This window comes from Acomys russatus, chromosome 26 (assembly GCF_903995435.1).
Source record: "Acomys russatus chromosome 26, mAcoRus1.1, whole genome shotgun sequence".
Taxonomy (NCBI): domain Eukaryota; kingdom Metazoa; phylum Chordata; class Mammalia; order Rodentia; family Muridae; genus Acomys; species Acomys russatus.
Genome location: NC_067162.1, coordinates 37315267 through 37331747, shown reverse-complemented (window position 1 = coordinate 37331747; position 16481 = coordinate 37315267). Strand labels below are relative to the sequence as shown.

At 41.7% G+C, this 16481-nt stretch overlaps 1 protein-coding gene across 1 annotated transcript in view; it reads right to left on the bottom strand.

Moving 5' to 3' along the window:
* Cntnap4 (contactin associated protein family member 4) overlaps window positions 1-16481 on the bottom strand; it is a 288717-nt gene that overhangs the window by 63289 nt on the left and 208947 nt on the right. The window contains exons 13-14 of the mRNA XM_051168839.1: window positions 7163-7360; window positions 733-889 (exon numbers count right to left, since the gene is read on the bottom strand). Of these exons, the coding sequence (XP_051024796.1) occupies window positions 733-889; window positions 7163-7360 (355 nt within the window). The remainder of the gene's footprint in view (window positions 1-732; window positions 890-7162; window positions 7361-16481) is intronic.

Sequence of the window (16481 nt, the reverse complement as noted above, 5' to 3'; positions counted from 1 at the left end):
GAAGTTTTGGTTTCTTTAAAAAAAAAATCTATGTTATGTAAATATGTTTCTATTTTAATTCCAACTGTAGGCTATTGGACTGCTTTAGTTTGTCCACGGCTGATAATTGCCTTGTGCACAGTGTGGTCTTTGCCAGCCAGTAACAGCCTCTTGTGGTTCTAAGAAGGGGCGTGGTCTTTGCCAGGTGGGGTTAGTGGAATTCTGAAGACTCTGGATGAGTATAAATAGCAGAGCCCAGAGAGAGAACGAGGCTTCAAGATGCTCTAAAAGATGCTTTGAGGAGGTGGACAGAGAAAGAAGATGGCGGCTGGCTCTGCTGGACTGCTGGATACTTGACGACCGAGATTGGTGTTTTCCCAGAGAACCTGACAACCCTAACCAGCTGGAACTAAGTCTAAAGAGGTCTCTGTTACTTGTCCCTTCTAACTTTCTTTCTCTCCTACCTAGGGTCAAGAGGTTGGAAGGGAGGTAGAACCACTCAGGAACCCAAAATAGAATAGTTAAAAAGTAGTATCTACAGTCTACATATACATCACGGAAATAGTAGACAATACTGATATTAATGCTGAAAAAGGAACTTGAGAGAATCTTAACTCTCACGCCACAGGCTCTTCTATTTTCTCGTATGATATCTTTGGTCATTTATTTAAAATGGCCTCTGTAAGTTTTCTATCTTAAACTGCAGGGTTAGAACCACTATATTATCATAAACAAAACCAGCAGGGAAATTACCATTCGCTGCGATCTGCATCACAGTTGCAGGGATACTGAGCATCGATGCAGTTCCCTTCCAAGCCACAAGTGCACTTTTGAGCCAAGGGCAAGGAGCCTCCCCAGTAGGTCTGTGTTTCATTGGTTCTTCCCACCCACCAGCTCCGAGGGCTTCCATCTGAAAGACAAACAAGACGCATGAAACAGGTGTTCTATCTTAGAGCACTGTTCTCAAGTAAAGGTAGGGTAAAGGAGTGAGAGGGGAGAAAAGAGACAGAGACAGACATGGGAGGGGGTGAGATGACAGAGATGACATGGAATGGGAGGGAGAAACAGGGAAAAGGACAGATAGAGACTGATACAGTAAAAAGCTACTCATTGATAGCATTTCGGAAGACACTATCTTTACAAAATACATTGCTTTAAGTCTCTTTAAAAATACCATCTTATTGAGTGAAGAGTCGGGACTGACTTTCACATGAACTCTGGTGCCCCATGTTTAACCACATCCCCTGGATGTGGAGGCCCAGTGGCACTCAGGGGAAGGATAGCAGGCTACCAAGAAGAGACTTGATACCCTATGAGCATATACAGGGGGAGGAGGTCCCCCTCAGCCACAATTATAGGGGAGGGCAATAGAGTGAAAGTGGGAGGGAGGGAGGAATGGGAGGATACAAGGGATGGGATAACAATTGAGATGTAATATGAATAAATTAATAAATGAATAAATTTTTAAAATACCATCTTATAATATTTAAAAACACTTACCATGCACTTATTCTTTATGAGTGTGCATTTGTGCCAGCGTGAGTTTACTCACATCCCATGCATACCGGTGCCCAGAAGTGTGGAGTTCATTGTGAGCCAACTTATGGGGGTGCTAAGATCTGAGTGTGGGTCAGCAGTAAGTGCTCCTCCCTTCTAAGCTTCCTCTGCACCCCCTTATTATCAGGCTTATATGGATGATCTAATTGCTCTTCGAATAGAGACATCCATCCATATTTAATCATGAAAGAGAGTGAATCCCCACTTGCAACTTTAAAAAAATAATATTTAAAACAAATTGGCATCAAACTATAAACTGTGGTAATTAATATAGTAAAATAAGATTGATTCTAAATCTCAAAACACCCATCAAAACATTCTGAAATGTTATATAAAGGCACTGATTTGTCTCCATATATTTAGTGGCTAAAATATACTAGCCGTTTATTAGATATCAGGCATGGTAGAGCAATCCTTTGTCATGATTTAGGATTTATCGGGAAGTCTATATTTTCTCTTCCATTTACTGGCTTGGCTATTTATTTGAAGACTACAGAAATAATACTGAAAAATCTTCATGCCTGAAGCGAATATTACAGTTTTTTTTTAAAGTTTCCCCTAGCTAAACACATCTCTTTCTACGATAAATGTTCAGCTACCAGCTCCTTCCCAGAGCCAAGACTAAACACGATGCCAAGGAATTCAGGCAAGAAGCAGACAGAACATTTAGCTGAGGATTTGTAGAAAGGGAGGTGAGGCATGCAGACAATCTATCTCGAGGGAGAAAAAAAGTTCAGAGGGAAAGATTCATAGTGTTTGGAGACACAGAGCAAAAGAACGCGAGCAACATTGAAACAGTCAGGTCCCTGTGAAGGAAGGGACATTTTCCTCTTGAGTTTCAAACCTTCCTGGTTTCGCTACCATTCCTGCTGGGATTCTGCAGCTTTTGCTTGTTCAAACCCTACTCATTAACGCGGTGTTTATTTTAACCTACTATTTAGTAGCCTTTCTGCTAATGCTGACGGCTTCTTCTCCTGGCATAACATAATACAAACACGTGCCGTGTTTGAGAGAAGAAAAGGAAAAAAGAATGGAAATTTGGAAGCTTGTGTTATATAAAACTATGAACATCAATACTCTACTTCTAGCTTGATTCACTCACAACTCACCAACAGTTAAGTGTGCTTGCTACTTTTCTAGTATTAAGGTGCATGTCTTAAAATATATGTTCATAGCATGAGGATAAAATAGATTGATATTCTTAAAAACTAAATCATGCTTTAATTACATTGCGTGTATGTGTATGTGTATGGTGTATGTGTTTGTGGGGGGCATGCATATATGTGTGTGCAGGTGTGTATGTTATATGTGCATGCATTTGTGTGTGTGTGTGTGTGTGTGTGTGTGTGTGTATGCCACTACGCATGTGGAAGTCAGAGGAACCTTCATAAATTGGTTCTCTTTCACCAACTGGGTCCCAGGGATAAAATTTGGATCATCAGGCTTGGTGGCCAGTGCCTTTGCCCCACTGATTCATTTCGCCAGCCTTTGCTAAATGTTTTAAAGCCATCAAATGCATTTGGGTCCATCTAAAGCTTTTTTAAATAGTCACTAAATAATTTAAATAAGTGTGTCGATGAATCTTTAAAAACATGAGAAATATTTTTTAATTAAAACAGAACCAGGCTAGTTGCATTCCATCTCCCATAGTTACACGCTTAATCAGCCTGAGTATCCCCAGAGAGCACCCTTCCAGTGAGCTAAGTCACAACTCTCATCTGCTGAAAACATATGTTCATGATCCGCCACTGCCTTCATGCTCGATGACATCACTGTCCTCACTGGAAACTGCAAAATCCCTGGGAACCGAAGGTCAGGGTTTAAGGCTGCCTTCCTCTTCCTCCTCTTTACATCGCCTATGGGGGCCTCAGCATCTAAAATGTTCTCCCTTTTCTCAGCTCCTCCACCTCAGATAATTTCTCAGTATTGACCTGAGAAAAACAGTAATTAGCAATCATCATCATCATTGCCCCCCCTGGTCCACAGACTCCTGGGATTGGCTGGGTAAAGACTGCTGTGATGGTTATTATTGGCTATGAACTTGTCAAAACCCAGTATCACCAAGAACAATGGTCTCCAACCTTCCTAACCCTGCGAACCTTTAATACAGCCCCTCATTATAGCGGTGACCCCTCAACCATAACACTAATTTCATTGCAACTTCATAGCTGTAATTTTACTACTGCAAATATAATACAAATATCTGATATGTGTCCTCTATGAAAGGGTTGCACAACCCCCCTGAGGGTCATGAGCCACAGGTTGAGAACCACTGATCTGGAGGGAAAACTCCAGGAGAGGTCTGTGAAGAAATATCTAGGTTGGGTTAGCCTCTGGGCATGCTTAGCAGGCATCTTTCTCGGTTAGGTTAACTGAGATGGAAAATGCTAAAGATAGCATCATTTCCTGGGCTTGATCCTAGACAACATACAACGGAGAAAGGCAGCTGAGTACCACAGTTCACCATTGTCTTTTTCCTGTGTGGGGGTGTAATGCTGCCACCTGCCTCAAGTCCCTGCCACTAGGATCCCCCACCACCAGGATGATAAGCTCAAACCGTGAGTCAAAATAAACCCTTTCGCCCTTAACTTACTTTTGTCTAGATATTTTATCACAGCAATAGGGAAAATAATTAATACAAGCAGTGTAGTCTCCAGTTTGGCTGCAGTACCTTGTTAGGTATTTCTGGTACCAAAGGCATGAAGGTCATTTTCCTTTCTTCACATTTTGGTTTTTGTTACCTTGGGGATCCCATTTGTTGGGTTTTATTAGCATGTGACTCGTGTGATTTTGATGGTTTTCTTCCCTTGTGTTGTATTGAGTTAGAGTTCAGGAATGAAGATTGTACCTATTCAATTGTGAACTGACTGGTACTGTCAAGCTAATTCTCACACCTATCATTTTATATTGTTTCATGCAAGTGTCTTTGTGCATGTTCTGAAAAGAACTTTTCTCCTAGTAAATTTAAAGTATAAAATATCATGTTATTAACTGTAGTTGCCACACTGCACCTTAGGAGGCCAGCTGCTAATCATCCTGTGGCCAGCGCCCTTCCTAGTCCCCTTTCTGTTCTTCAGTAGCCCCTTTTCTAACAGCTGTTTCTATGAATTCAGCCCTTTCAGGTTCTATATGCAATTATGAGAACACAGTATTTATGTTCTTGTGTTTGGGCTTATTTCACTTTGCACAATGGCTTCTATCATATCAAAGAGGTTCTTGCTGTCACTGCAGCATTATTCATGATACCCAAGGCACATAAGCAACCTACTTGTTGGCCAGTGGTGGATTGAACAAAGAAAATGATTATATGCACAATGGAATATTATCCAGCTTAAAAAACAATTTAAGGGAATCCTGTCATGTGTAGTGAGATTAAACACACAGGGCATGATGCAATGTGAAATAACAGAAATAGCGAAATGAACAATCAGTTACATTCTAGGCTGTACATTTTCACTATAGTCACAAAGACTGCCCAAGGATGAAAGAGGCTCACTTTGAGCATGTCAGTCAAGCGTGCCATTGTAGCCCAGCACTGTCTGTGTTGTTGGCACCTCTCCTGGGGAGGTACGCTCTTGATGACTCAAAACTTCTTCCACCTCAGTTTTCTATCTAGTCGGAAACCCAGAAAAGGAAGTTAGGTTTCTCCTTGGATGTAAGCAAGTCTTATAATTTCTGCATAATGGCTCTTCATAAACAGAGTTGAATTTCCAGGATATGAGATCTGAGTTGGAAGCCGCAAGATGGTTCTGGATGAAAAGAAGACTAAATGAGAACATTCAGGAAAAGAGGAAAAGGAGAAGGGGACTTGTATATTATAGAGAAGATCACCCTACATCAAGTGGGTGGAGAGTAGACAGAAAAGAAAATTAGCTGGAAGAGGACAAGGCAGCATCTGCCGGTGGTTCAGTTATGTCACGGCCTGTACAGATGCTCTGATATTCACATGAACTATATTTAAAGACTCTTTTTCTCCCTTGGCTAGGTCTGGGTAGGGGTTTGATGAGGACTGCACATATTGTCCTTGGTTGGTGCCATAGATCAAACAGAACCCCTGGGCCCAGATCTGCCCTCATAGTGTTCTTCTTGTAGGTTTCTAGGACCCTCTGGATCCATCTATTTCCCTATCTCCTATATTTCTCCCACCTTAGGATGTCCTCACCACTATCCCATTCTCCTGGTAAGTGAAGACTTTCATGAGACATACTCCTTGGCCTAGTGTCCAGATATAAGTGAGTATATACTATTTTAGTCTCTCTGCTTCTGGGTTAGCCCACTCAGACCTAGCCAAGGGACAGAATATTCTCCACAGTTAAGTGGAGACTGGGGACTGACTTTCACACGAACTCCGCTGCCCCATATTTGGCCATGTCCCCTTATTGGGGAGGCCCGATGGCACTAGGTGGAAGGATAGCAGACTACCAAGAAGAAACTTGATACCCTAGCATCATCATATTCAAGGGGAGGAGGTCCCCATCAGTCACAGTCATAGGGAAGGGAAATGGGGTGAAAACGGAAGGGAGAGAGGAATGGGAGGATTCACGGGATGGGAAAGCAATTGAGATGTAATATGAATGATTTTATTTTTCAATTAAAAAATACAAACAAACAGACTCTTTTTCTCAACAGCCTATCTGGGATTGGAGCCCATGTTAGGATACCAAACAAGAGTGAACCAGGTGGCTTAGTAGAACATATGTCTCAGAGTCCTAAGTCCTCAGCAAAAAAAAAATACCCTAGTATCACAGGTCAATAGCACTATGCTCCAAAGCAGCATAAAGCCTGAATGTGCAAGGTGGGTCTGGGACGTGTCATCGTTGGACCCAAGCAGACGAGTTTGTGCGGAATGTATGAGCAGAAGACGTTAAAGAGAAGCCACTGAAGTGGAAGCAAGGCTTCTTAAGGGTTAGCTTTTGCCATGAAGCTGTATATATTAGATTAGATCAAGAAGACATGGTAAAACGGTGAGCCCACCAGTCACCTCACTTCAGAACGATGATGTCATCAGTCTACAGCAGAGGACGGCATGCTCGGCCTCTTCTAGCATCACGAAATGCTCTAAAGGAGAAAGTGTAAAACCCCAGATAGAACTAAGACTGGCTCTTACTGCAATGTATGAGTTTCCATGGTTTTCTGGTCTCTGCTTGAGTGGCTGAACGCACAATTTCTAGCAGCCTTTGCTAATTTTCAGCTATACCTTGAGGCTAGCTGTCAACAGTTCACTGAGGGGGGAAAAAAGAGATACATAGTATAGGCACTTTGAGAAAACTAAGTCGTATTTGTATTAGCTCTCATCCTTGATAAAATAAACCTTCTGTGCCACTTGCTCTTTATAGGGATGAACACGGCCTCCATTCATCTAGTATGAGAATGAAGCCGTAACTGCACAGTTATCTGATTAAGGCCAGGAGGAGAGTCAGAACGCAATCAGGGCTTTGAACAAAGCTCGATGTAAATTGGCCTTGTACTTTTCTCCAGGCAAAAGCATCTACGAGATCCCAGGCCATGCTATGTTTGCTAAGCGGGCAGAACATCAGTGCCTCAATGGAACTAAACTCCTCAGGAGCTAGTTGAGCAAGGACAGCGTTCAGCCTACAAAACACGTCAGGTGCCTCAGTTTACTCACCTTGCTGATTAACAAGCCGAGACTTCTTGCAGAAATACACGAGCTCCTGTTGGCAGTGCTCTGCTCTGTTAATGGAAGCCTGGAGCTGTTCCATGCTGGCCACATACTCAAAAACCCCAGTGTGGGGGCTGTCAGCATGAGTGTTCCTGACTCTAAGTAAGTCCGAGCCATTGTGTTGTATGATGGTCCACGCCGTTTCTTGTATGCAGAAATGGGGGAAGAAAGAGAGGAGACCATCACTAGTCTGCAAAAGTTAAAATAAATAAAGAAAATCAAAATCATCTTCTCTCGGAGTTAAATTTTTTTTTCTAGTCATCAAAGCTCTCTGAGAGGCAGAAGCAACACAAATGGATCTTCAAGTTTTTAAAATTATAACAACGTGATTCTCTTCCCTGGAATGTATGCTAGTACCATGCATTTGCCATGATCTTGCTTGTTTTATGTTATTTAACCACAGTAATATTAATAATAACACTATTAGAAAATCAGAAGTATTGAATTTTTCTAATTATGTTCATTTAATGAAATCTAATAGTCTAGCTTCTTAAAGACACTATCTTTTCTTCAAGAAAGAAAAAATTGTAAAATATTATTTGTTTTGTACATGTAGAATTACATATTACAATATCAAAAAGTGCATATTATAATTAGTAAAATAGCTTTTATTATGTGATATATAAAATGAAATTGTTTACTTTTAAAATTGTTCATGTTACCAGCCAAAATGAAAACAAATTTTAATCTCTCTTTAGCCAATATGAGTATATGTCTTTATCTTTCTTTCCTTTTAAAATTGTGTGTGTGTGTGTGTGTGTGTGTGTGTGTGAGTGTGTGTGTGTGTATAGATGAACATATAGGTGTGGGCACTCTTGAAGGCCAGAAGAGGGCATCAGGTACTCTGGAACAGTGATTAAAGGCATTGTGTGACTCAAGGTATTTGCCATATTGAGGGAAAGTAATAAATTGCAGAATCTCCCCTCTATTTAGCTAATATATTCACAAGAGTCAACAATAGAAATGAGATTGTGGGAGGGTCAAGTGTGACAGTTTCTGTACTCATCACTGCCAAATAAAAAGTTGATAAAATGAGACAGGAAAAATTCCTTCTGTTTGTGGACCATTGTTTCCTGTGGAACAATGGCTGGAACTTTCATTTTCCCCTTACATTTCAGTACAGCATAGGGTACTATCAGCAGGATGCTTCTCTCCAGAAGCTAATAATACATAAGCTAATAAAATTAATTATAGGTGGCCTGCAACACAGGGTAGAGGTCATCAGATGGGGTTCCAAACCTGACATGGGACTGTGCCCTTCAGAAAGTGTAGTTTAAAAAAATACAATTGAAGCCTCTACTTCCAAGTTTAAACTGAATTGGCAGAACCAGTCAATAGGCGAGGTCAGAAATCCTACAGTTGTGCTGACTCACCATAGCTGTTGGTTTAGATCTTACTACCAGGGGCCTCCAGTCAGCCTGGGCACTGTCAGCCTGGGCACTGTCAGCCTGGGCACTGTCAGCCTGGGCACTGTCAGCCTGGGCTCTTAGTGTTCAACTGAACCAGTAGCCTTTTCTTGGGGTGAATCAGGTGCTGTGCACGAAGAGGCTTAACTCTGGCTGAGTAGCTTCCAGAAGAGCAAAACAGTGAATCTACTTGGAGCCTTTGTCCATGGGCCTTTTGGGTCACATTAAGAGGGACCTCCCTATAGTTCAGCTTCCTTTTTTGCCCCCTAAAGGGACTGAGAAAAGGTTACAGCCAACATGAATGGTTGCTATTCAATGGCAGCTCATACAAATATTTCCTTTAGGACCCACTGACGCTGGCAGATCATCAGAGGTTCTACAAGCAATTTTTATTTTCTGATACAGAACGCTACTGAGTGTGCAGTTAAGGAGAAGATGTGCTGAGAATCGCCTGTGTAGGTTTAATAGAGGCTTAGGGTTGCTTTCCTGGTCATTCAGACATGCTTAAGGTAGCTGGGGTTATTGGAGTGGCTTTAGAAAGAATAATCAAAAAGTGAAAAGATACATCATTTGTAGTGCTTTGTCTTATTTGGCACTTTCTGTTTGAGATTACTGACATTATTCACGTGCTAATTATGGTGTCACCAGCACACAGCTTGGCACATGCAGAGGGCATGTGCTAAGGAGATCATCAAATAAGGAAATAAATACAAGTGGTGTGGCTGTCTAGGTAGAGCTCATCCCAGTAGGCCGTCACAGTCTCATTTGTGGTGGCTCAGAAACTTCCATTACCAGGAACCGTTTCATAACTCTCCAAGTTACAGACAACACAGAGGATGGCAAGTGACCATGAAGTAGGAAACTGTGAAAGGTCTATGGCGGCACTCTACTTTCAAGTCAAGGAGATAGCTACTTTCATCTCTCATCTACCCATCTATGATCTATCGACCCATCATAAACCTATCTATCATATGTTCATCTGCCATCTATCAACTGTCATCTATATATTCACCTGTAATTCATCATCTGTATATCTATTACCTGTCTTTTACCCATCATATATGCATCTATCAGCTATGTGTTTATCACCTATATATTATTCTTTCATCTATAACCTATGATCTATCTAAAACCTCTCCATCATATATTTTCATATCATATGCATCCATTTATCTATAATATACCATCCCTTCATCAATGTCTATTATCTGCCCATGTATTACCTACCTACCCTTTATCTATCACTTAGCTATTCATCTATAATCTTTCATCTACCCACCTACACATCCATAATACATAATGAATATCTGTCGCCTATCACCTATCTCTCTCTATGTCATGTATGTATCTAATCTATCATGTATGTATCTATCATCTATCTATCTGTCACCAATCACAATCACACATTCATTTACCATCTATTTATCTATCTGTCACATACTAACCTTCTGTCACCTATTACTATCATTTATTTACCTACCTGCCTGTCCTAACTGGCCTGGAAGTACTCCTTTGGGGGGGGAGCATTTCTAGCAGGAAAACTTAAAAGTTTCTCAGAGGCCATGACACTGAGTGACAGATACACCTGTGATGTACTGCAGCTGGATCACATGACAGGAGCCCAGACTTGTGACACATGGGTCCTCTAGAGGATGACTGACATGTCTTCCCTCCCTAAAGTGAGAAGGACTGGGGCTCTGGGATGTAATAAATCTGTATCAGGGGAGTTACAAATCCTTAGACTTTAATTACCTCTGAGAGTGGGCATCAGACAAGCCTTTAAATCTCTCTAGAGCAATTTACTATCTGTAACTTGCAAGCCAAATTTACCTTTGACCATCTTTCAACCTCATAGCTGTTCTGTGTGTGTTTGTTGTTCTGTTTGACTGTTGCACTTGTAGTTGTTGTCAGTTTCTCAGACTTTCTTAGAAAGAGTAGCATTGTTTCCTTACAAGTTATTAGTTAGACAAGCAACTAGCATTTTTGATTGACAGTCTATTGACTTGCCTCCCTTGCCCTGGAAGAAGTCAGGGTGGCCTCCCTTGACATAATCATATTAATAGTCCTAATGTGTATATGTGTCTGCTATTTGAGTTCTTCTCTGAACTGGCTTTAACAAAGAACTCATCTCTACATTAATAATATACCCAACAAAAATCTCTAAAATGTGCTTTCAAGTATTTACCTTTATGTTTGTTTTAGAGTCAAGCTTTTCATTTCCTAAAAATTATTCCTTACTAAATGCAACAAGAGTTATGGAGTCAGGAGACGCAGGGCAATGAACAAGAAGAGACTGCTGAAACAGGCAGAAAAATCTATGGAGTTAAAAAAAAAAAAATAGAATGGTAATTTGAGTTTGCCGGTGTCTCTCCCTGAAGAGATTTCTAATACTATGAATTGTAAATAAAGCTACTGAGTAATTAAGGCCTTGATTTACCTGAGGCTGACTGCTATTTTTTAGGGTGATAACAGTATAAAGAAAAAAAAAAAACCTGCTGTTTAAGCAACACGGTCGCAAAGCTGTGGTGCCTGGTGTTTAATAGCTGAGGGTGATAGATGCGCTAAAGACTGGGGAAAAAACAGGTAGGGAGTGCTGGGCTCTGGAAAGCCAGAGACAAGAAAAGCAGGGCCGGGTTGTGCACCGTGTACAGCCCTGATGCATGTACAGCCGCCTTCAACAGAGGATCCCTGTTAACCTGAATGGCCCCTAAGAAGCCTCTAACTCTGAAATCTGCAAAGTAAAAACAATTGCACTAGTTTTGTAAGACCTAGCACCCCTGTTTTGTTGTTTACAGTAGCAGTGAGGGTCCATTAAGTGAAAGCCACTTACTCTTAGCCAAAGGAATGAAAATAGTCTCCCTTAAGTGTTTATCTCCTTGGACATGTCAACACCCTGGGCAAGATACTACCCCCGGAGAAGACAGGTCTATATGAAGCCTGGTAGGAGATAGGAGGAAAAATTACCCCTTTAATTTTCCTTCCCAGAATTCCCACCCACGAACTCAGTCCCAATGAGCCACCACAAGGTCCTGTTGGTTCTGCCCAGAAAAGCCTGCACAGAAAAGCCTAATTTTCCTTTTGTCATTTGGCTCTTTCTTTCAGAAGCTCGCACAGCCTACATGTGCTGTCTCTTCTACTTTGGGCTTTGGTTTCCACATTTGAAGCTCTCTCCTCCCTACCACATGGCTGACCTCCACACCTAGCTCAAACAACTTGACCCTTTCTCTCTCTCTCTCTCTCTCTCTCTCTCTCTCTCTCTCTCTCTCTCTCCTCCTCCCTCTCTCTCTCCTCTCTCTCCTCATCTCCCTCTCACTCCTCCCTCTCTCGCTCTCCTCCTCTCTCCTCTCTCCCTCCCCTCCTTCTCGATCTCTCTCTCGCCTCTCTGTCTCCTTCTCTCCCTCTCTCTCTCTCTCTCTCTCTTTGAGGTAAACTTCCCCCTAAACTGCCACTCCATCTGAGAAACTCGTTCTTTGATTTTGGCAAAACCTGAAAGCCGCAGGCTTGGGACAGCTTTGGAAGCCATGAACGTTTGAAAATTCAAGCTCTACCCGAAAGAAACTCTTTTCTTCCAAGAAACCCTGAGATTTCCATATCATTATGATAAAACCACACCAAGCTGCTTGGTAAGAAGGTAGAGATTCGATCTCAGACACCCCAAATAGTCCAGGGGGCAAGAGGAGTTGAAGGCACAGAGTTTCCATTTGTCAAGGGTTTGAGAGCCATCACTTTGGCTTCCACTGAAGCAATCTTCTTTACAATGCAATATTTGATAAAGAGAAGCTTCTGAAACATAAAACTATTTCATTATAGCAAACGCAGTGAGTTTACAGTGGAATAAAACTGCCTTCCACCAAACAGGACCATCCAGAGGGAATTCATCAGATTCTATTTTTAAATTATATGGAGGATGCTCAGGTGACAAAGACATGTCGGTCCTTAATGTGATTAAGAAACTATCCATTCAAAGTAGGGGTTTTTGTTTACTTGTTTGTCAGTCAGCTTGTGATGCTTAGAGTTCCTTTAATCCACTTGAAGCCATTTCCTTCACACTGATTTCAAACTTATATTAGTTTCCTAAGTCACACATTTGCAAGCTACCGACTCAGCACTGTGCCTGGGTTTCGTGACAGCTGCACCTGATTTGGGTAACAAGAAGAGACAAGCAACGGGGGCACTGATCAAAGGTGGGAAAGACTTCAGGCTGCAAGAAAAAGAACTAAAACTTGAGTCGTGGCCTGCTCCACCAGACACTTGCTAACTCTTAGTTTCCTCGTTTGCAAAAGTGAAAACCAAGGAGACGTTCACACTGTAACGTGTGCTTCTTCCTCTCCATCTTGCCGGGGTGGTTATATTCTGACTCGCCTCTCTTTTTGGACTATGTTTCAATATTTATTCTGAGGCATCTAGAGACAAGGAGCTGCCCCCGAACAACTGTGTCTCTGCCCTCAACATCTGGCAGATGTAATTCAGTAATTTGCATACGGGGACACATGCCTGAATTACTATCCATAGTAGCATGGGAGGTAGTTGATCCCAAAATTTATTGATCTTCATTATTCGTGAGTTCACCCACTTGCTAAAAATGTATATGTAACCCCAACATTTTCTAGTCATTTGTAGTCACGCACAGAGTAGCAAAAATCTGAGTTTAGCTAGAGCTGAAGAAACAGCTGCTCCCTGCTTCCTGCTTTAGTTCTCATGTCAGAAATGACTGTAGTTATGATGTATTTTGTAATCCCTCCCCTTTTCTCTTTTGGTTGATGATACTGCTGCTTAAAATGGCCCCTAAAACTGCTGAGGTCCTGAGATCATCATTAAGCTCAAACCAGGATTTGAACATAAAACATGTTAGATTAACACTGCTCAGCATTAAGTTACAATGCTGGTCACAAAGTCAATGTCAATGTCCATCCTCCCTCTGCATGTGTGTGTGTGTGTGTGTGTGTGTGTGTGTGTGTCTGTGTGTGTGTGTATGTGTGCCCATGCATGCATGGGTGTATGCATGCATGAGTGTGTGCTCATGCATGTGTGTGTATGTGTGTGCCCATGCATGATGTGTGTATGCGTACATGAGTGTGGGCCCATACATGTGTTTGTGTATGTGTGTGTGCCCATGTATGCATGTGTGTTTGTGCATGCATGAGTGTGTGCCCATGTGTGTGTGTGCACGTGTGTGTGTAATACCTTTAACATTAAACGCATATAAAATAAGATTAAATATTGATCTATTAAGGAGAATTCTGATGCCAGGAGCTCTTGAAAACCTATCTTACTAGGTTCCTCTTAGGAGCAATGATTTAGTATTTTTTAATCTAATGTCCATGTTGACTTTATGGAACATGACTTTCACAAATCAATAAATGACTCTATCTCGCTTTCTACTTCTGTTTCTGTGTGTATGTGAGTGTGATTGTGGGTGTGGGTATGTGTGACTGTGAGTGTGGATGTGAGGGTGTGTTATTCTGGAATCCTCAGAGACCAGAGATATGTAGTAACTTACAGAGATCTTAGTTTCAAAATCACAACTAATACCTCATATATAGACAAATAGCTCATGAAGCATTCATGGGAACAATGATTTTTATAGCTTCATGGGGCATTCCAGCTAATTCTTACCATCCCATATGAACTGGACACATTTAAAAATTAATCTGGAGAGTCAGGTGCCTATTTTACATGGACAGAGTCACTCTTTGTTCTTTGTGAAGTCTTTTCGCAGTTAGTATGTCTAAAGTTAGAGTAGATCCATCTATGCCCATGAAAACCTGAGAGTCACATGTCTAAAACAGCAGCTCCAAATCTGTGTGCCTTAAATAGTCATTTGGAAAGACTGTCTATGGTCCTATGCCCCTCCTGACCTCTGAGAAAAACTTCCGGGCTACTGTCTGGGAATATGTAACCTGCACACTGTACAGCGGCACACAGGAGGTAGGCATCGTGAATCAGCATGTGTTTTAGATTGGTTTGGTCTCTAGAACAGTGTCCTCAGTGGTTGCCAATTCATGAAGCCACCGAGCAATCTATTTGAAAACTCTCTCAAGATAGGTTCAATAGTAACTCTCATCACACAAAAATCAATAGCCCAGGCTTAACCACCGCCCTGTAGGTTTTAGAATTATATTTTAGTGTAGACCTGTTGTTGTCCCCTATCCAGCCATCTCCTACACACCTTGTCTGATTGTGTGACTGACATCTTCAGCTCAAAATGAATTAAATGGAGTGTCTGCTGCCCACCCCCTCAAACTCTTTTCTGATCCTATCTCCAATAACGCAAACACTTTAGTTGTCCAAACAGATAAATTTTTTTGTTGTTTCCCTACATCTCATATGCATTCCACACACAGGGTAGTCTCCTATCCCCATCTGCACTGATAACGGCCAAGGGCAATAGCAACACCATCAGCGCGTCCCTGGGCATCTGCAGTGATGATTTCAATGAGCTGTCCCCTATAAGCCTCTGGCATTTGAAAACTTGACTCCCAGCTGGTGGTTTTTTGAGAAGAATTAGGAGGTGTGAACTCGTGGGGGAGGTATGTCACTGACCAGCCTCTGTGATCTTAGGAGACTGTCACTTTGGGTAGGCTTTCTGCTTCCTGCTTGTGATTTGAGGTGTGAGTTCCTGGCTGCTGTTCCAGCCTCTGCTCTGCCATCACAGAATCTCACCCTCCAAGCTGTAACCCATCTACCCACCCCGCCACCCCCAGCCCCACCAAAAAAACACCTCTTCCTTCTGTATGTTGCTTTAGTTTTATTAAAATAGTAAGAAAGTAACTAATATCCTGAGCTTCCAAAATGATGTCCTAACTTTAACTCTGTAGCTATTGTATTCTTTGCCCCTGGACAGGCACTGGCCAAGGTGAGAGAGCAACTATGGTCCTATCAAAGATCAGGTTGTATATATCCTACAGGACTGGGGTTGCAATGTGTCAAAATTGTCTCATCTCACACAGGGCAACACTCAAAGGCCTTAAGGGACTGTGGTAAGAACCCCATAGTTCTCCCTCGTCTTCTGTCCACCTTCACCTTTTACTATACCCTACTCCCTGGCCATACTCAAGCTAACTTGCATTTCTCACTGGCTTCTGGGTATGCCTACAGGCCTCAGGACTTGGCATTTGCTATTGCTTCCATTTGGAAGGTTTCTGACTTCAGGTGCTCATGACTACATTATCAGTAGAAAATCTTCCTCCACAATGCATAACTCAATTCAAAATCCCCCCTTCCCCTTTGCTGTGCTTTCTTTTGCAGCTATGGATGACCTAACACAGCACTGTGGATGACCTAGCACAGCACTGTGCAGTGTAACTTCCTGGCCAGATAGAAATTTTCTACACTGTCACGACCAGCGTACTCCTTACTAGCCACAGGTGACTCAGCCATTACTTGGTTTTATTTGGCAATTATTTGTTTTTAGTTAAAGTATTTATATTTGCTTGCATTCGTAAAATACATTTGAACTCACTGAACCTCAGAAGAAATCTTGATAAACTTAAGTGGTATGTGGCTGGCATATTTGGCAAAACAATACACCTGGAATTCATCTTTTTGTATTTGATAAAGGAAGGATAGATATGCCTTCTTTTTGATGTTTATATACAATTTCTCTTGGTGTCAACTGTTGAAAAGGTTATCCTTCTCTCACTGTCTGTCAGTATCACCTTCATAAAAATGCCAGTTATCTAGACATGACTGAACCATCCCATGAAGTCTGTCTTTTGCTCTATTTACTAATGTTCGTACCTGACAGAACTGAGTTCTTCAGCTCTGTTCTTCAAGGCCAACTTGCTTCTGACCCTTTCATATGTGCTCATGAAGTATAAAATCTGCTTATCCGTTCTCACCAAAATAATCACGCCAAC